The 20,889-nt window shown below is 38.6% G+C and overlaps 1 protein-coding gene across 1 annotated transcript in view; it reads right to left on the bottom strand.

The window, feature by feature from the left end:
• LOC148828113 (latent-transforming growth factor beta-binding protein 2-like) overlaps window positions 1-20,889 on the bottom strand; it is a 131,047-nt gene that overhangs the window by 27,243 nt on the left and 82,915 nt on the right. Inside the window, exons 11-31 of the mRNA XM_088925771.1 lie at window positions 20,464-20,628; window positions 17,778-17,945; window positions 17,228-17,247; window positions 16,946-16,982; window positions 16,251-16,346; window positions 12,901-13,026; window positions 11,863-11,991; window positions 11,025-11,144; window positions 10,172-10,291; window positions 7,508-7,630; window positions 7,101-7,223; window positions 6,719-6,844; window positions 6,353-6,478; window positions 5,168-5,293; window positions 4,858-4,983; window positions 4,266-4,391; window positions 3,239-3,361; window positions 2,416-2,541; window positions 2,163-2,288; window positions 1,221-1,346; window positions 260-379 (exon numbers count right to left, since the gene is read on the bottom strand). Coding sequence (XP_088781897.1) covers window positions 260-379; window positions 1,221-1,346; window positions 2,163-2,288; window positions 2,416-2,541; window positions 3,239-3,361; window positions 4,266-4,391; window positions 4,858-4,983; window positions 5,168-5,293; window positions 6,353-6,478; window positions 6,719-6,844; window positions 7,101-7,223; window positions 7,508-7,630; window positions 10,172-10,291; window positions 11,025-11,144; window positions 11,863-11,991; window positions 12,901-13,026; window positions 16,251-16,346; window positions 16,946-16,982; window positions 17,228-17,247; window positions 17,778-17,945; window positions 20,464-20,628 — 2,478 coding nt within the window. The remainder of the gene's footprint in view (window positions 1-259; window positions 380-1,220; window positions 1,347-2,162; window positions 2,289-2,415; window positions 2,542-3,238; window positions 3,362-4,265; window positions 4,392-4,857; window positions 4,984-5,167; window positions 5,294-6,352; window positions 6,479-6,718; window positions 6,845-7,100; window positions 7,224-7,507; window positions 7,631-10,171; window positions 10,292-11,024; window positions 11,145-11,862; window positions 11,992-12,900; window positions 13,027-16,250; window positions 16,347-16,945; window positions 16,983-17,227; window positions 17,248-17,777; window positions 17,946-20,463; window positions 20,629-20,889) is intronic.

Here is a 20,889-nt window from a genome sequence, read left to right as displayed (position 1 = left end):
CTATGTCTTGTAATACTTCTTTAATTTCCAATTGTAATGATTGCTGTGCCTTACTTTGTTTTTGGCCATTGTATTGCGTTAAATTATTGCCTTAGCTATATTCTTGTTTTCTACCACTCTACCATATGAACAACACAAACTATGCATTTTTTTTAAGTGCATGGCCTTTTGTTGAACACAAGGTGCTTTTAATAGAAGCAGCAAAGGAAAGTAATAATAAATCTGCCCTAACTGCGTGGGAGGCTTTCATTCTCAGTACCTCTGCATGTGGAACCATCAATGAGCTCATAGCCGTGAGGACAGGAGCAGCTGTAGGACCCAGGGGTGTTAATGCAATCTCCACCAACACAGCTGTCAGCATCATCACATTCGTTTTGATCTATACAGGCAGACGGCAAAGGGGGACAAGTCAGGGAGGCTGTGACAGAGAATCATTCACAAGTCACGTAAGCTGTGAGCACCAGAGGTCCCGTGCTTTTGATTGTCAGTAATAATTCCACAATGGTTTTAAATCTGAGGAGCAGCAATCCTGTTGTCCAGCGCTGTCTCAGAGTTCATGACTTACTTACCCAGTAAGTCCAGGGGTGGCCAAAGAAGTCAAAAATAGGCCAGTCAAAAGGACAGTGCAAACAATTGTTTAGTTAAAGTGTTCTTGTGCAAAAAGTGCTCTCTTGTGCATTTACAAAAGAGAAATACATTCAACAGAAATAATAAATTGCTTTATGTTTCTTCAAGGAATTTCCTACTAGCAACACACAGACCAGGTTACACCAGAAAGATTGTGACCAGATTATCTTACTACACCATGCCAGCTTCAATCCCCTAAACTCCACCCCTGCTCCTCTTGATGGACAGGTGAGCCTCCATTTAAACAAGCGCTGAGGCTGACACAAAATGGTGGAACAATCAGACCAAGGATGACAGTGTGGATTCAGAACAAGTGAGAAAAGACTAATACTAATAATAACATTAACAATATTTTTAAAAATAAGAATAAGGAAAATGTAAATGCAGAAATGCAGAAACAAAACACATGTTCAGGAGTGACAAGTAAATAAAGAGAACCCTCAAAAGAGGTTATGCAATGAGGATGGTCAACACCCCTTTGCTACACTGTAGTAATGTTCTGCTTTAGAGTAAATGGTTATTGAAAAAAAGTCTTCTTTAAAAATACTTCCATTCCACCCTTAATATGAATGTGTTATGCGTTATGCAAATACCTTCACAACTCCCTTTGTCAGCAGAGAGCTTATAGCCTCCATCGCAGGTTGTGCAGGTGTAGGAGCCTTCTGTGTTGGAGCAGACGCCAGTGGGACAGGCCCCCGGGGAGAGACATTCATCAACGTCTGCGAAGACACACCGGATGACACAGAGTCAAACAGGGGGGAGGGGGACAAACAGCGCAGAAGGATCTTGGCATGGTGCTCATCACCAGGCAGCAGCGCAGGCATCACCACAGAACACTGCCAGCCTGGGAAGAGCCAACCCAAATGTTAGACCTCAGAAAGTTAATAAATGAAGCTCTTGACCATGATGTTTTTGTGAAATAAGAAAGCTGTGAAGATATGGTATTCTTTTTAAGAAAAATATTTGCCCTTCTAAGTGCAATGCAGATATGTTGTCACAGGAATTTAAAAACACATCTTCATTAATAGGGCATAACAGAATTTTTCAATGAAAAAATATAGAAAAAAACAGTTCTTACAGTTAATCAGATAACCATTGACTAAACAAAACAATTTGGGCTCAAAATAAACACAATAAACGACTCTGGCAATTCATAATTAAATGCTAAGAGATGGCTAGCTTAGTGTCAACAGAAAACCCATTATTCACAATCTGATGATTTCAGACAGTCGATGGGTGTTGGCTGACAGACCAATCCATCAGTAAAAACATTAGACAAGGCAACTATAAAGCTGTCCAAGCTCAAATGGAGCCCAGACTGGGGGAAAAAGAATCAGTGATGTTAAACAAGAATGCTTTATTTGGACTTTAGAGAAAGTTTATTATTTTTATAACAAATACCGAAAACGATTGTATCTTATTCTTTCTGGAATGTTTGTAGTAACTCAGAGATCCAAAAGCTTTATCAAGCTGTTACTTCAGAGATTACAGCCAGCCTGCATCCACAGCTGGGCAACCTGGCCATGTGATTCTACCTTCACAGCCGTAGCCATCTTCTGACAGCTCATAGCCCTCTTCACAGCTCCTGCAGTAGAACGAGCCCTGGGTGTTCTTGCACAGCCTGCCTGGGCACACGTTTGCCAAAGAGCACTCGTCCACATCTGAGGAAATACAGGGACAGAAACAAAGCCAAGTGAGTTTAGATTACCAGTGGGTAGTAAAACATCAGATATGTTAAAGAATTAAAACGTCAACATAATGAGATCTCTTTAAATGCTGCCCTGCTACCTTCACATGTGCTGGCATCTGCAGACGGCCTGTACCCAGTCCCACAGGTGATACAGGAGTAGGACCCTGGATTATTCTTGCACACTCCGTTAAAGCAAACGCCAGGCACAACACACTCGTCAATGTCTGAGACAAAGTTTAGAGGACAAAAAGATGAAAACAGAAGACGAAAATTAATGACAAGCACACAAAAACTATGTATATCACACATCATTTATTTAACATGTCAGCAGGAATTTCAGATTCACTTAAGATATGAAGAGCAGGATGAAATAAAATAAACTCATACTACTTGTTTTGAACAAATTAAAGATTACTTTGGATGAGGGTGAGGTCACTCTTAAGCTGAAGGTACTATATATCACAGAGAAGCTGGAAAAGCCCTTATACCAGTTTACAGTCTCACATCTGAGAATCAGCTGGACATATGAAGGTAAAGACTGGAGAGCATAATGACATACAGTAGCTGTCCCGATCTCAAAACATATTAAAACAATATACTGGAATGCCGGTGCTGTCTAATTGCACAAATATGTTAACAAAATTAGTCAATATTTATATTTCAGATACTGACAATCCCAACAAGAAAGGGTATTTTGGCCTTAAAGAGCTTCATTTGAGGAACACCAACCTGGCCTTATGTTGATGTACTCCCGGATAAACCAAGAGGTTACTGGACTGGTAGTGGTGTTGGAAATTGTGGAAGGGTATTTATTAGTGTGACCAAAAAAAAGCAGTGTGGTGGCCTGTATTTGTACTCAGGAATGGGTATATGTCCCCCCTAATTTCCATTAGGAAATCGTTACCATTTTCACAGGCCTACCTTCACAGCTCTTACTGTCTGGGGACTCCTGAAAACCTAGGTTACAGCTGCACCTGTATGAGCCTTCCAGATTGACACAGTTACCATGGGAACAGACCCCAGGCAGAAGACATTCATCTTCATCTTCGAGAGGAAGAGTAGAAGACAGACAAAAATACAGTCCTATATTAAAACAACCACTTGAAAACTAAAAATGAAACAGACATTTGTAGGATCTTGTTATAAGGATGAGGGGCAATTATATCTTTCACAAATCAGTGGTGTGCAATTAAAGACATTTTATTTCTCTGTTTAGGTTTCGATATTGTCACTTTTCTTCCTATATTATCACCTCAACTCACTAGTATAATCCTTTTACCTGTGTGGGATGGATGGGGACAGTTTATCCAAGAACCCGCAAGGTTGAGCTACCTGCCATTTTTTTACACTGTGATGCACAGCATCCACAGCAGCGTTAAAGTCAGATGGCACCTCTCAGTGATAACACTGTCATTTTACTGGCTCCAGCGCAGCCGCATAGCTAGCTTCTACAAGCCATTTATCCCCTTGTGAACTCAAGCCCATTGAAAAACCAGCTGGACTTGCCTAATTATGCACTGGTATCTGGAGAATTCTATTTGCCATCAACTAATGACAGCTCACCACCAAGCCTGTGCTGTAGGTTTATAAGGATTGATAAGCATTCAGTATATTTACTTATTTTTTATTAATTTTTACTGCTGATGCTTTTAGCCAAAGCAACTTAATGTGTATCCATTTACACTAATGCGCATTTTACTGGAGCCCAACCTAATATTTAAACCCACAACCCTCTAGTTTCAAGTGCAGAGCCCTGACAAATTCACCACACTGCTGCTTCCCAATTGTGATCCGAATGATTGCCTTTACTGGTTCAGGGACCTGGGAACTTTCAAGTTTTATTTTAGAAATAATGTAACTATCTGGATACTTTAAAATGGAAATGTAAAGATTAAAAGGTCTATTTAATGACATGTTATGCAGTTCTTGGTTAATAGGGCTCTTCTACCTTCACACGTGCTGGCATCTGCAGACGGCCTGTAGCCAGTCCCACAGGTGATACAGGAGTAGGACCCTGGATTATTCTTGCACACTCCGTTAAAACAAACACCGGGCACAGCACACTCGTCAATGTCTGAGACAAAAAGTTCAGAAGACAAAAGAACAAGAGAAAAAATAACTAATAAACTGTCTGGACTCAGAAGAAAAAGATAAAAAGGCAGGAGAAAAGCTTTGCAGGTTGTTCACCAAGAAACTCACAGTCAGTGAGAAGATACACCTGGAACTAGTTAGAAATCTAGCATTGGCTGAATGAGTGCTAAATGAGTTTATTTATGCAGCTAGGAGGATAGCGTATTAAATCAGGTGAAAAAAGAAAAAAACTTTACTTTCTGAAGACAAAGAGTCAACACAGTGCTGGCTAACCCAGTACTCAATGTTAGGGAATGTGCATAATATAATATAATAAGGAATCAAAGAGGAAATAAGAAAAAACACTTTGTTAAGAAACATTCTAAGCAGTCAGCAACCTGGAGACAGAAGAATTGGATAGTGCAAAACATACTGTATAAGCATGCCTTATACATTTGGAATTTCCAAACCTTCACACTGATGTCCATCCTCTGATATTTGGTATCCAGGACCACAACTAGTGCAGGAGAAGGAACCTTCAGTGTTGGTACAGATTCCAGCTGGGCATGCATTTAAGGATGCACATTCGTCGATATCTGCAAATGATACAATAGTACACATCCATGAAGAAAAGACAAATGTTTTTTTTTAATAAAAAGAGCACCATTAATACTGATCAGAGTACAAAAAGCTTCTAAGAGCCTTTGTAAAGAAAACCAGCACCAATAAGTTGGTTACAAACTGAAGCAATAACATTTAAAAACCATTTAGCTAGCTTACCCTCACAGCTCTGTCTATCTGCTGATGGTTTGTATCCTATAGGGCAGGTTGTGCAGAAGTATGATCCGTTAGTGTTAGTGCATATTCCAATGAGGCAAATGGAGGGGGAAGCACATTCATTGATATCTGTAAGAATATCACAAGAAAAAAAATCATCACCAGGCTAAGTAGAATACTACAACAAAAAACATTTGTGTAAGAGCCTCCCGCACTTATCAATTTATTTTCCTACCAGATCTCTTCACTGATTTCTTACATTTGCTGTAATGCCTTTCTGGTTATTACTTTCATCTGAGAAGGTTACTATCTCAGATTACATTACTGTGCTATGGGATAGTAATTGATTACTAGTGGGTTAGCAAACAGCTGTAATTTGTGAAAACCTAAAGTCATGACGTTGGGCACTGAGAATCAAGCCAGCAAGGATCAAACCAGTAGTTTTCAGAATCCCGCCTGCACCTTGGAAAGGAAAATATCTGGAAATGCACCGTCCTTAAACACAACAAGAGGCTAAGGACATTGTGTGCTGTGCACATTGTGGTTTCAGCTTTCTGGGGCAGTGAAAATCTTTTGATGGTGCAGGCTATTGGCACAATTCAATGTACATTAACCTGGGGCAAGAAAATATATTTAACCTACATTCCAATATATTTAAACTAATACGGAGGGAGGGGGAGTCCAAAGGAAATCAGAAAGAGAACCCAAGGTTCTTCAAAAGAAACAAAATGTCTATGGACCAGGCAATGAAATGCTTATAACTAAATGACAGGAGACGCTACTGCATTAGCATGTGATTATGATGTAATTGGACGACCAGCTACTGTGTACTCCAATATTTAATGGTGTGTCCTACACTGACAGGCTAAAAGATCTTTTTAGTCCAGAGCAGAGGAGACTACAAGTGGATTTAAACCAAGTGTATGAAAGTGTATTTAAACCAAGAGAAGGAGGCACTTTTAACACTGAGGGCTGTGAACGTCTTTTGCTGAAGCTGACACCCTGGCTGCTTTCAAAAAAGGTTAGATGAGATCCACAGATCCTTTAGTCACTAACAACCTAACATATTAGATGGTTTGAAAGGCCTCCTCTCTATTTTCCTCCTCCTTATGTTCTTATGAAAAGAATGACAGGTAATTGCTGTAATAAGTGACATGGGTGTACCCAGGTAGGTAACATTACACTAACCTTCACACCTCTGCTTCTCCGGGGAAAGCCTGTAGCCCTTTCTGCACTGCAAGCATGTGTAGGAGCCTTGTGTGTTAGTGCAAACTCCACCGGGACAGACAGAGGCTGATGCACACTCATTGATATCTGGGACAAAGACAGGCAAGGAAACTTAGATGCACTGCATGTGTCAGAATGCAAATTAATCTCGTAGCCAAGAACAAGTCAACATCAAACTGCCAACAGCCCTACTGAAAGAATGATGCAATGTAATGATGCAATATGTTTCATGTGCAGTACATGATTAATTGACAGAATATGATTTCTTTGCATTTGAGTTTCTGTCCTAGCTGTATATTTTTCAAAGCTGGTGAAACTTTACTATACCTTCACATGTCTGCCCATCTGCCGATTTCCTATATCCAGGCCTGCAGCTAGTACATGAATAGGAACCTTCAGAATTGGTGCATATACCATTGGGACACACATTACGTGTTGCACACTCATTGATGTCTGAAGCCAAAAGAGAAAAGAGTATACTTAAAGTGGAGATAATATTAAAAAAAAAAAAGTATAAAAAAAAGTATATTTTCTAACCATAAGACACAGAACGGTTAAAAAGCCCTCTCCTCACAGAGATGTGGGCCAACTGGAAAACAGTTCCATATACAGTACTACATGTAAATCTATATTACAAGTATGGAGTGTATACTGAAATTAGTCCTAGTTTACATTTTTAATGATCAACATTTTTCCAGGCCTACTGTACCTTCACAGCTCTTACTGTCTGGCGACTCCTGGTAACCGAGGTTACAGCTGCACCTGTATGAGCCTTCCAGATTGACACAGTTACCATGGGAACAGACCCCAGACAGAAGACATTCATCTACATCTTTGAGAGGAAAAGTAGAAAACAAATACAACGTTTAATTATTTTGAATTAAGCGTGATTATACATTAAATTAAAATCTGGAAATTCTCAACACCCTGTCATTAGGTTGACTTACAGAATGACCAAGAGAAGGGGAAATGTTGACTTCACTAAATTGATCTCATTTTGTTATATTTTCAAAACTTTTAATTAAAACTGGCTATCAATAAAAAAATTCCTTCATGCTGCAAGCATTGCCTAAAATTTAAATTGGGCCTTCGTGAGGCCTGTTTCTAGAGGCCTACCTTGGCAGATCCCACTGTCTGGTGTTGCTTGGTAACCCGGGCTACAGCTACACCTGTACGAGCCTTCAGTATTGACACATCTTCCATTGGCACAGGTTCCAGGGACAAGACACTCATTTACATCTGGGAACAGTCAGAGGATAAAAGTGCATGGTAAGATAACCATACACCAACAGAAACAGCCTGATCTCATGAGAAATTCTAAATAAAGAGTATATATTTATATATAGTTCAAGTAGGTACAGTAGCTGTGTTAACATGTGTAGGCTGCAAAGAAACAATTAAAGGTTGTTTCCATGCTGAAAATAGAAGAAAAGAATCACAACGTTTCGGCTGTGGAGCCTTCTTTGGATGTCATACTTTTAATAAACCTTTTAATAAACCTATATTTATTTATATGTACAGTACAGTTATATACACTCACAAGCATTAAAGTATCCACACAGTGCATACCTGCAGTACAACTTGTATAAACATTCACACACTAATACTGTAGAATATACTAGGTAAACCTCCAGAATTAAGAAGAAACAATATTTTTTAAAATCTTAATACTTGCCAGACAGGGAACTGAAAAAATTTTTTAAAAGATTTAAGGTACTTTCCTAATGTATTTGTGGACCAATGCCGTGAAGTTACATGCCTACAGTACTGTACATCTCTTTCATGTGTGGAGAAAGGGAAAAATGCAGCAAGTCATTGAATCAACAAAAACACAGAACAATCTTTGTTGTGTATATAAAGTAGAAGTCAGTGCCAGATCTCTGTCATCCATTTCTTAAATCTTGTTTTTTTAATCTTTCTGCATCTTTGAATCCCTTCCACAATAAGCCTGAATGTCGACTGGAGTTTGTTTTCAGTTTCAGAATGCAGATTAACTGGCAGTCAGTGGGGTACTACTTAGAGTTAATTTACCATATGAATGGCGCAAGGTTCAATTAAAACTCTACATTTGCACTCATAGTTCTTTTTTATTATTAATTTAATTCTAATTGCAGTCAGCATTTGTCAAAACGGCAGTTCAGTTTTATGAAAACCATTTGCCTCAGTTTTCAGGGTTCATTTGTTGGGGAAATGTCATCATACGGCTGATTTTTGTTCAAAATTACCAATTAATAATGTAGACTGCTTATTTTCTTTTGCTCTTTTTATAATTTCAAGAGTTAAAGTAAGATTTTGTAAAAAAAAGTTCATTTACTGAAACAATTTAGAGGAACAGTAGTTCACTTGCTTTAAGACTGAAATCACAAGAAAGCTTTTGAAGAATGTAGCTTTGTATATGATAGCAAGGCAAGTTGACATCCTTGTCTGGCACTGTTAGTATTATATTTGCTCTTACTACTGCATGTTAGAACAAGCTACAAGTGTGACATTAACACAACAATATTTAATATTATATATATTTTCAGTTTCAGCAGGACTGAGGACACAATGTGCTCTTTGTTTTTCCTTTATAGTCAGAACTATGACCACTGACAGAAATAAATACCCCTTTTTTCTTTTCTTTCAAAACTCCCGTAATATCTCCTTTAATCTATTGTATACATCTCATCAGAGCTCATATCTGATTTTTGCACAATTCTTTATTCAGATCAGATTCTCTTTTGCTTTAATGGCTTGTATCAAAGTGTTGGGGTCCCACCAAGATAAGGAATACAGAAATGGTGTTAAAAGGAATCTTCTACTTCAATGATACATTTGAGAATTAATTTTTACATTTTTTTGTTGCTTCTTATTAAATCTGATATCATTTTTTTTATGTAGTCAATTACACAGCTTCCAGATCAGTTTACTGTTAACACCAATCTTCATCTTATGGCAGCACCCTAGTGGCAAACCAGTTCCCAGCTTTTGATAACAGTCCCATTACTGACTCAACTGATAAGTCTTTGTCTCCGAGGTACACAGCAGTTTATGTGGGTGGCTCTGCAAGATGAGGCAAATCACTGCCATTGAGAGCACTTGAACGGCCACTGCTTTCTCCTTTTCACACTTTCCTGAATGAATGTTTTGCAACTTCAGGCTATCCAAAAATAAGAAGAGGCTTGTTTAAGGCCACAGCCTAATGAAAATATTTTGACTCTCCCAAATTGAGGTATTACAAGCAATCTTTACAGTGGTAAAAGGTACCCGAGGTCTGAAATAACATGGTGTTATGTTTAAACAACATGCGCCTCGTATGGAGGTCACAATGGGAGAGGCAGAGACAGCAGATATCTCAAAAATATTTCAGCCACTGAAAATGGTCAACATTGGGCCACATAAAAATCCAAACACACTGCTTCTGAAAGTCAAAATACAAGCCAAAAAGTGCAGGCTGGTTACATTTAAAGCAAAGAGCATTTTGCATAAATTTCTGCAAAGCATTTGGCATCTTCTTACCTTGCTAAGGACCAAAAATAACTTAAGGGTACAAAATGCCTTAATAATAGTGAAAGTGGAAATATAATTCAGCCCATAAAACCTGGCTGTGAGTTTGAGATTCATGGAAGGCTGGTGGTGATTCCCAGAGGATTCATCTAAATGCTATAATGTTATGATCTGCCACGCTGCAATTCTCTCAATGGTAATTAGGGATTTTTCCAGCCCCATGGCAATTAGGAAAGCTATAAATAGTATTGAAACAACTGCTCATTTTATTATGTCACCTTTGATCCCTCTTACCTATGCATCTTCCACTTTGTGCCCTGTACCCAGCATCACAGCTCAGACATTGGAAGGAGCCGGGAGTGTTAATGCATCTTCCACTGGGACAAGCGCTGGGATTTCGGCATTCATCTATGTCTGAGGCAGGAGGAGGGAAATTCCATTACAACAAGCACTCATTGAAATAATATTACGTTAACTGCCATTCCCTAGTTAGTGCCGTTTCCAGTTTGTTTTCAACGTTTGGGTTTTTTTTTCTGGCATTAGGCACAGAGAAATGAAACAATGACTTTTCTGTAAATGGGTTGCATGTTAAATCTTGGGTAGAAGTGCCTGGACAAATACCAGACTTAAATGATTTACACACACTGCAATTACTTAACTCTTTCCCCTCTGTTAAGAGCTGAGCATCAGCTTGGACACTGCATTGATTAGAACTTGAGAAGCTTATATGGCCACTATTTCTACTTTATCTCTGGGAATACAGAGTATATAAATAAGTACATACTAATATCTGTGAATATGCATAATAAGATTCTTGCATTTGTCTTGCAATAAAAGTCTAATTAGTGTTCTTTTCAGAAGGAGTTCCTTAGTGGTACTGCCAGAGGATGAAATCAACAATGAACAATTTTCTATATTACAAGATGTATTTGAGTCTGAAATAATTCTTCTGATACAGGGCAAAGCTGGATAATAGAGCAATCTTCTTGAATGGCATGCAGTATTCCTATAAATGTTAAATCCTTACGTGGAAGTCACAATGTTAGTAATTCCTACCTGAAACATTTTCTCTATAACCACTCAGTACTTTCAGTTTTAAACTTCACGCATTACAACCAATAACGGAGAGATCATCACGTGGACTTGCCTTCACAATTTCCCCTCCTGGACATGGTGTAGCCATTTTCACATTTGCAGGTGAAGGAGCCCTCTGTGTTGATGCATACACTGCCTGGACACTTGTTAGGCATGTCACACTCATTGACATCTAGAAAGTTTTTAATACAATCAGTCTGTAAGTCTTTAATATAGAGATAGTTTTACTGCACAAAACAATCAATCACTACACTACAGTTCTGACAGGTCTAGGAAGAGTCTAGATACTGCAGAGACAGTGCTAAATTCTTCACTATCTGAGATCTTCAGTCTAATTTCATTCACAAAGTCACTATAGTCATTTCAGTGTCTGAAACCTTCTGATGAGCAGGATACCCAAGGGTGATGTTCAGTAATTCTTATACTCAGTTAAACATTCTTGAGCTGCAAAAATAAATGGAAACACTTGGAAAAAAGATTTAAAACATTCTGCATCAGAGTGACATACTGTATAAACAAAACTCAAACACAAGAGTTTCTGACAGGGACAAAATTGTCTTCAATTCACTGCCAATAAAATTTGACTTTTGGTATTTTTGCTTCTGGTTCCATTTTCTGGATTTCAAAGTATGACATTATAAGTTGAAAAGAAGACAAATGGATAATAAAACTTTCCAAAAGACATTTAGAAATGTTCAACCACAGGCACATACAGAGCATTACGTGGGCGTACACACATTTTATGTGCTCTTAAATAGTGGCTCGTACAGCCAAGTAGAAATATGCCTGCAATGCATGAATCAGCTAACAGTGACAATTGCAATACACAGCTGCATGTGTAACTGTCCATAGTAAGCTTGGCAGCTGTTTGAGAAGAGAACCACTGTCACCTTGACACGACCTCCTGTTCTGAGTGATGACCTGGCTGTATCCTGTGTAACAGTAGCAGGTGTAGGAGCCTATACTGTTTACACAATGCCCTTTCCCCTCACATGGGTCCCTCTTGCACTCATCGATGTCTGCAAACAAACCAGATGTCATGATCATGACAACATTTATCTTCCCAAATGCCTGTCCGAATCAGCAAATGTAAAATGGCACAGGTCACGTTAGAGAACATTAGATAGGCTTTAAGCTGCTCATGGTTTCAGGGATTCTGATAACTCATTTGTCCCACCAAATCACATCCAGATTAATCCTGTTTTAGTATGACCTCCCTTTATTTTAATTTTACACTTTGTTTCACATAACAAAACTCTGCACTGTCTGTTTATATCACACCTACAGTGTGTCACTACCATGACATTCCAGCTCTGTTTCTGTACTGCAGGGAGGAAGGTAAAAGTCCAGGTGCTGTGAGAGATTTGGCTGCCGGACACTCAAATAGACTCAAATTGTAATTAGTTCAAGTTGGTAGCTCCGTCAGCTGGCGTAGGTTGCAAAGGAACAAGTCAAGGTTTAGTCCATGCTGCAAAGAGCAGAAAAAAACCCACAAAGTTTAGGCTGTGGAGTCTTCTTCAGGTTTGAAGGCCCAAGAAGGCTCCACAGCCGAAATGTTGTGTTTCTTTTCTTCCCTCTTCAGCATGGACTAAACCCTTACTTGTTCCTTCAAATTGTAATTATGCGATTTATGATCCAGAGGCTCGAGAATCACAAAAATAGCTGGAGCACTACAGATACAAACAAACAAATCATAGTACCCATTAGACAGTATACTGATGTTGTATATTTGCCTTGCCTGCACTTTACTTTGGAATTTTTTTTAAGCTGCCAGCATACTGGGCATAATTAGTTTTTACTGCTCTTCAGTTTCAATCTAGTATTGATTTTTTTAGGGTTCATGCGCTTGTGGACTATTTTCTATCTATTTCACAGCAGTGAGGAAGCGAAGACCCCCCAGTCCATCCCAGTCTCAGTCACGGTCTTACCGACACAGTGGGTCTGTAGTGTGTTGAGATGAAAGCCATTGCTGCAGTAACAGGTGTACCCCCCCTGCACAGGGACACAGACCCCAGGACCACAGATATTAGGAGTGGCAGAGCACCTGTCGATATCTGCAGACAGAAACAACAGCAAAGCCTTATACGTACCAAAGGGAAACAGTGTAAAGGAAGTGCACCAGCAGGGTTCTACTGTATTTACAGTTAATTTAGTTCTTCAGTGTAGCTGTTAACAACTGATCCTTAAAATGGAAAGAAAAGCTCAGCGGTAAAGGTATATAAGCCCTCTTAAGAGAATTCATCACGGTAAATCCACACAGTATTTTTGGAATCTTCCTCTGGCTTATATTACACAATTGAAGTGCTTTCCTTCTGTTTCTTTCTGAGGTTCAGAAGTCACTACGATATCCGAAATGGCATTAGCTGTGGGAATAATGTGGCTGGAAGTATTGCCCAGAAAGCACACTTCCAGCCAGATCAACGGCGTTCTATAAATGCATTAAATCATTTTTTTAACATCTTGAACTAATCTTATTTTCTTGCAAAAGGTGAGAAAGCACAAGACTGGCTCTGCCTTGCTGTTTGAGGTTAGTGACACTCTTTCTGGGTGAATAGACTACTTTCCTAATCTTTACATCTGTTCTCTTACAAAGTAATTGGTCTAATACCTGAAAGAAATCAGAAAAAAATCTGTTTTCAGGGGGGTTAGGGGGTGGGATTACTTGAATTCTTAAACTATACATCACTGTTACAGGTGGCAGCGATCTGTAAGCCAGCCAGCTGTGTGCTGAATGTCAACAACTATACCAATATGCATTTTTAATTTGCTTTAATCATCATCAATCATGAGAGGTTCTCATTGTTTTCTCAGCCAATGGTCAACCATGTTCATGCAAGACTAACAATAAACTCTGCATTGACTGGGACCTAGGTGGTCTTGAAAACCATTGGCTTGCTCTTGGCAGCAATGGCCCACTCGAATCCAACTGGCACACTGTCTCGTGGACTCCTACTGGATCTGTATTCTTTTCAGTTAAGCAACATGAAGCCAAGCTGTCCTGTGCTGGAGATTTGTAGTGCAGACTGGTCTTACCCTAGCAACACTGCCCTTGGTTTTCACTTCACACCTTAAGACCTCCACGTTGTTGCTAAGCTACTGTACGAGCTCACAGCTTGTACAGTTATAGTAGCAAATAATAACAAATGCATCTCTTATGCTTGAAAAACTTCTGATTGGCAGTGTAAAACTGAATTGCCAAAGAAAGGCTCAAATATTTTTTTATTCTATCCCTTGTTCTTTTTTTACAAAGGGTTTAATTTATTTCCATTCAGTGCAGACAGCTCTTACCATCCTCAGCCACAGCATAGTTCTCATATGACAAGACTAAACTTAAGGTTTGTTCCACAAGTCCTTGATTCTTTGTAGCTTGGGCTAACCTCGGAAGTTGTGGGAAGACTGGTACTGTACATATTCCTAACTTTCACTTTCATAACATGATATCCCCTTGCTCAAACCAGAGCACTCAGAGATCACTTTGGCCCCCAAGTGAATCAAAATGCCTGCCCATCAGCCAAACCAAAATTGGAAGAAATAAAAAGCTGCCATCAAGTATGGTGTGTGTAATTTGTGAGTTTTGGGTGGCTTGAGGTTCTTGATTTTGCATGGGCCTCAGCTCAACCCTTGTTCACTTTCTTCTTGGCCTCTACCACTGTCAGTATTGATTGCAGAAATAAGCTTCAGAAATATGCACAGATCTTCATCCAAAGCCTTTAAATTCACTATCAGGATTTTAGAAAACATGAATCCTCTAGTGCTTGGAAAACTCTTTTTTTTTAAAATAACTGTGAACCAGCTAATTTTATTTAACACAGAAATTCTAGATGCACAAGCCAAGAAAAGATAAACATGTGCGTGTGTCCTTAGACATGATCTAACTTTGCAAACAGTGTCTTGTGGCCAGGTACGTTTCACCACAGGACACAGGATACTCACACAGAGCCTAGCAAACCCAGCTGACCTGACTTGCTGCGATTAATTACATTAGTTAACGTTAAAAATCTTTCCACACATTGTTTCAAATAAAGCCCACTTCAAATAAAAATAAGAAATGACAGTTACATGCAGAAAACGCCTTTGGCACATTGAACAAAACAAAGTTTGAGAATGAAAAAGCTTATCAGGGATTTACTTCCCAAGCTTAAAACTTGAGATTTGATATCAATGGTTAGCACAGCACCAGGGGACAGAGAGGCTAGATATCTGTGAAGTGGTTAAGGACAGCATGTGGGAAATGTAGAACTGAGGTCAGTGGAACAGTTACAGCATCGTTATAAATTATAGCTTATTTACTGGATGTTTCAGGCAATACAGCATACTGTATGTGCTGCTGTAATAGCTTTCCAATATTATATTATAAATAAGTTCTCCATGTAATACAATATGTTATAGTAGATTGTAGTATTGTATAACAGTCAAGATATCTGGTAACCAAATTCTGCAAGAACTGTAACTGTAACATTTAAAGTATATTTTCAATAATGAAAGGCACTGTACACTTTGCCAAAGTAAATTTTACATGTGTATAATGAAGAATAATAATGAAGGCACCAGAGCCTTTACTACGTCACCACACAAACTGATTTTGCCATGTTGCCACACAGTAAACAGAAGAACTAAGATTTTGTTAGTGCCTGAACACAACCTTAAAGTACTTCACTTGTTATGAATATAAAAAACATATAAAAACAGGTTTAGTGTATAATTTGCCCTCATAATATTTTTAAGAGACCAAAAGGAATTAAAGAGTCAGAGGATTATATTACTCTGAGTGTTACAGGATTTTGACACTCCTTCTGTACACTCTACATCAGAAAAAAAAATCCTCAAGGGAGAAATGGGAATATGAGATCCAACAAGAGTGCGGACCAATCAATAACTATCATGACACAACGCATTTAAAAATAAAGATAGATTAAAAAGTTTCTCTGCTGTATGTGGTTAAATGATTAAAAAAGCTTTTGCTTTAGGATGAAAGTCCTTTTGCTGTTTAGAAAGAAAAGTAAACAATGTATTAAACTGGATGTTCAAAACAAACTGACCATAACTGGCACAGCTTAATTCTCATGGGAATTTTTAAATGTTTTGCACTTATGGTGATTATGATCATTATCAGCATAGGGCCAGAATTATTTGTAAATAATTTCAAGCACCACCTGACCTAAATGGAGCAAATTAGCAGAAGGCCCAAATCCATCTCCCTCTCTTCATGAAGTAAACAGTATGTATTTGATAAAGTGTAATAAAATCAGTATTTAAAGTTCTCCAGAATACTACTCACCTGTGACTTGGGTGGCCACATTGATAGGCGCGGTCTCCAGGACCTCAGGTTTAAGATTGACTGGAGAATGAGGAGTTGCCTTCACTACCACATCCACTGGAAAAGACAAAGACATCTGTCAGTAATTGAAGCAGCAAGGAGCTGTTTGTCTATTCTTGCACAGAGTTTATTGATACACATAATTTATCTTTCCCACAAAATTTTTTATTAAATGAATGTCAATAGTTGCCAGAGCCAGCTCCTTGCTTGTTAATACTGTAGCAGCAAAGAGGCAAGATATATATCTAGAGGCATATATTTCTTTCTGACTGATAAAACAATATTAATAAATATGCACTTTAAATGGTTTAGGTTAATATTAGCCCTAGAAGCTACAACATAGAGATATTTTAAACTGTTTAAACATTAAATGTTTTAATTGGCATAAAAATATACACACAATCTTCTTTCTAAGAAGGATTTATATGTTTAAAAAAACTGTAGAAATAACCTATGTGCACAATACTATATGACAAGCCTGTTTTCACAAGTTTTCACTGGTATTGCTAGTGTTGCCCAGATCATATACTGTATGAATAACACTACTAAATGTTGAGTTTGTAAAACCAACATGCTTTATATTCCCAGAAAACTGTTGGAGTGTGCCATATTCAGTATTTGTAACAACAAAAAGTAAAAGAAAATTATGAAATTACCTGGGAATTTGGGAGGAGCTTCAGTTACAGCAGGGAGCTAGAATCAATCAATAAATTAATCAATCAATATTACAAAGCGGGACCATTACTAAGATTTTTTATCTGCCATACCTTTACCAATATTTTACTTAATCATCCATTTGCTTTCTATTTAAAAGTACACACTTGAGTGAAAAACATAAGTAACCTTACTTGAGTAGGATATAAAATCAAATTTCAGTTATCTTCAATCTTAAATGTCATTTCCATGTAATATGTAATAAAGTGAAATCTGAAACTTACTGTTCGGACTGTTCCAACATCTGTAAAGTTAAAGAAGGAAACAAGAGGGTGATGAAAGAAACGTTCCATTATTTTTTATAACTTACCTGTACCATTAATCCAAAAATGAATCTTTAAAACTGTTTTTTTGCATATTATACAGTACAAATCAGATCACCAAGACTTCTCAATAACGCAGTGTAATAGGTATAGAAAATCTTGAGCTTTCTTCTCAGAGATATTTAGTTTCTCAGAAAACTGGGGTGGGTGGGGTGAAGTGAATCTTAAAATGTTTAAAGATCTTTTACGCTTTTGCTGAAAAACTATTTTAAATGTTTTGCTTTAGTCCTGCAAGAAATAATCATTTCAACCCATCCACTAACTCAAATTCCAAACGGGTATGGGTTTTCATGGCAAAACTAAGAACCACTTGGCAATCAAAAGCCAGCAAGAAGTTAGGGGTTTCTAATTTGGCAAGTGGGTTGTTCACTGATGTGCCCCAGGACCCAGTGAAATAAGCTGAGACCTGATTTCTGTGATGGAGATGCAGAGAGTCCCACATCCTCCTCACCTGTTGGCACCCTGACTGTCTGCTGGGCGTCAGAGGTGCGGTGGTGCTCGTGCTGTGTGTGTGACGTTTGTGCCAGCTCTTCCTCCTCGGCCTGCCTCAGCGAAATCTGAATGTCAGATAAGGAGTACGTATATCCATGGCCAGCAGGGCAGATCTCCTTAAAATGATCTGCAGAAGGGAAAAGACAGTGCTTAAAAAGATTCATGGCCGAGAAAGATAGAAATTGCTGCCAAATTGTGATTACAACCAAGTATAATGTTATTGTTTCATCCACAGCAACACTATAAGCCATCCATGTAATACTATTATGTACAGTATTATGTACCATAACCTATCCCTTATTAGCAGTATTTGTCCTTGAGCTATTTCTAAAGAGCAGATTGCCAGTTTCATGGAACATGAGAACAGCTACAAACATGAGGCCATCAATCCCGTCTGGTCGTTAGAAGCTAATTCATCCTAGGATCACTTCCAGGTGTTTCTTGAAAGAAACCAGGATATCGGCTTCAACAACATCGTTCCACACTCCCACAACCCTTTGCGCAAAACAAGTGTTGACTTTTTCAGTGCCCCTGAGTTTTTTGGAGGATTTAATGATATCTTACCAACAGGATGTTGGGGGAAACAGGCTGAAAAGCTCACAGCATATCAGTGATAGACAAGGAGATGACAGAAGTTTATTTGTAGAAAAATGTATCACTGCTTAATGTATGTTTAAAAACCTTTGAACTAAATAGCCAAGATATACATGTATAGTGTCACCAATGTAACTTAAATTGACTGCAACTGACAAAGAAAAATTACATCATTTTCTGTGGGGTTCTTTGGGAGTAAGGTTGTCAGTTCTAGTTCTAGTGTTAAACAAAAATGCATTTATTAACTCTGACAACAGTCGAATGTCTAACACAGCAGTAAGTGTGTTCTGATGGTTGGCAGCAAATTTACAGTAAATGAGTCTACTTCAAGCTCATTCTGAGCAGTACTGCTAAAAGCAGCAGTTTTTTTTTTACTAAATGAACATATCTGTGGGGCATTGCTGAACCTCACAGGCTGGCCATGAAGGAACAGACTGAACACTACTGGTTGTACTTTGCTAAAACTGTATCTAGGTATAAGCAACACTCTATCCACATGAAAAAGCCCTGCATTGCAAGATTCAATTTGGACTGTATGATTACCCCACACATGACCCAAGAGAGAGGAGAGTCTTAAACTATTTACTTTGGAAGCACATGATAAAAAAAGATAAATCAATGATGACATCACCCTGATTAAGCCCAATGGGAGTCAATGGATGAAAATATTCCCTTTCGCACCCAGAGGCGATAATGTCTATGACAAACACAGACGAAGATGAAGGAGGAAAGGAGGTAACGTGATCGGAAAAGGAAATTGTGGGACAGCTGTTCACAGCCAGGGAGCAAAAGGATCCAGCCCAGAGACCTCTTGCCAACTTCGTGATTAAGCGTTTGAATCACAATTCTCATGATTCACAGACTCATAGCATAGTGCTACTTAATGCTGTGCCCCCACAATCTCTCCCTCCACCCCCAGTGATCTCCCCAGTGATCAGAAGCATCACTGAGAAAGAGCACAGTGATAATACATCTGTTCACAGAGCTCCATCCCTGGGCAGCTACCATGGAGGTCCACAACAGCTAAACTTTCCCTTAAAGTATAAGAAACCGCAGCATGTTGTAACATTTCCTCCGCTGCAGATAAGATCAAAAAGAAAACAGGAGATGACAGTCACTTCTGATGCTTGTCCCTTGGTATGAAATGATCTGTTGTGTTTAAGGGAGGACTCCCAAGAGCTGAATAAAATAATACATGTACAGTAATAGAGAATATGTTTTCCTATATGAATATGATAAGATGTTTGATATTATACAATGGTAAATACAATACAAAGACAAAAACATCTCTTCAGTATGCAACAGAGGAAGGAACTGTAAAAGCAAGAAGCTGTTACATTGCAGAGTCCAACCTGTCAAAACAGCAGCCCTCATGTCAATATTGTCCATTCTACTGAAACAAAAGTTTTTTCTGGTGCAGGTGGAACTAATCCAGAGTAAAGAAGCACTTTTTTTAAAATCCCCTACACTTCCATTTGGCCTGTACTCACAAGAACAGAGGCCACAGAGCTTAATTTATCTTCAGGGAGAAAAAAAAAACTGCTTGCCCTGTAAAACACACCCACAAGGTATATTTTTTAAAATATACTGGATACTGGAATAAGGGTTTATCAGTCAGGAACAGAAAAACAAAGTCATTTCTTAGTTTCTCAGCTCAAAGTTGTAAGACTGTATAAAAATAATTTATGTCCCATTAAAAAAAAATAGTCATTGTCAATGTTTTGATGTACTTGATAAGTAATGTTTCGGCAGTTTCCTGCTTTGAAAAAAGCCCATGGCACAGTAGGTTTCATAAATTATCTTTTTACTTTTTTGAGATAAACATATATCCAGTTGACACTTGTTGTTGTTGTTATTGTTATTTTATCTTAAGAGGGGTGAAATTTATCGGAGTGACTTCATTGGGTGTATGTTTTTTTTTCCCACATGACTATACAAGTAAAGTATGTTTAAATACTCTTTTTCTAAATGGCCTTGTAATGTCTAGAGACAACAGAGACATCTGGACACTTCCACAGTGAAATGATGAAACAGCACTCTGCAGTACTCACCTGTGTCAGGCAGGGGGCACCTCTCACAGCCTGGGCCCCAGGCTTTGCCCACTCGACTGCAGCAGCAGATCTGTTTGGTGATGTGCTGGGAGAGAGGCAGCGAGCAGGTCCCTCCTGATACCGACCGGTAGCACATGCCCGGGGTCACAGAAACTGCTTTGTCCGCTGGAAAAGAACAACATTCGCCGCAGCTTAGTTTCGGCTACTTGCACCCCATATCATGGTGCTGCAGAGAGGAGAAAGAAACAATCCTTTGAGTGTGGATGGGGCGAAGGGTGTTACAAGGACGTGAATGAGATCATCACACTTCCCTAAATGCTACGGCAAAGGCACATAAGTAAATTCATAAGCAGAAAAAACTACTGCATATTTAACTACGGTACATGATGAATGCTATATGATATATACTGTATGATCAAATAAACA

Source organism: Atractosteus spatula, chromosome 9 (assembly GCF_055471065.1).
Source record: "Atractosteus spatula isolate fAtrSpa1 chromosome 9, fAtrSpa1.hap1, whole genome shotgun sequence".
Classification (NCBI taxonomy): domain Eukaryota; kingdom Metazoa; phylum Chordata; class Actinopteri; order Semionotiformes; family Lepisosteidae; genus Atractosteus; species Atractosteus spatula.
Note: the sequence above shows the minus strand (reverse complement) of the source record. Positions and strands in the feature narration are given on the sequence as shown.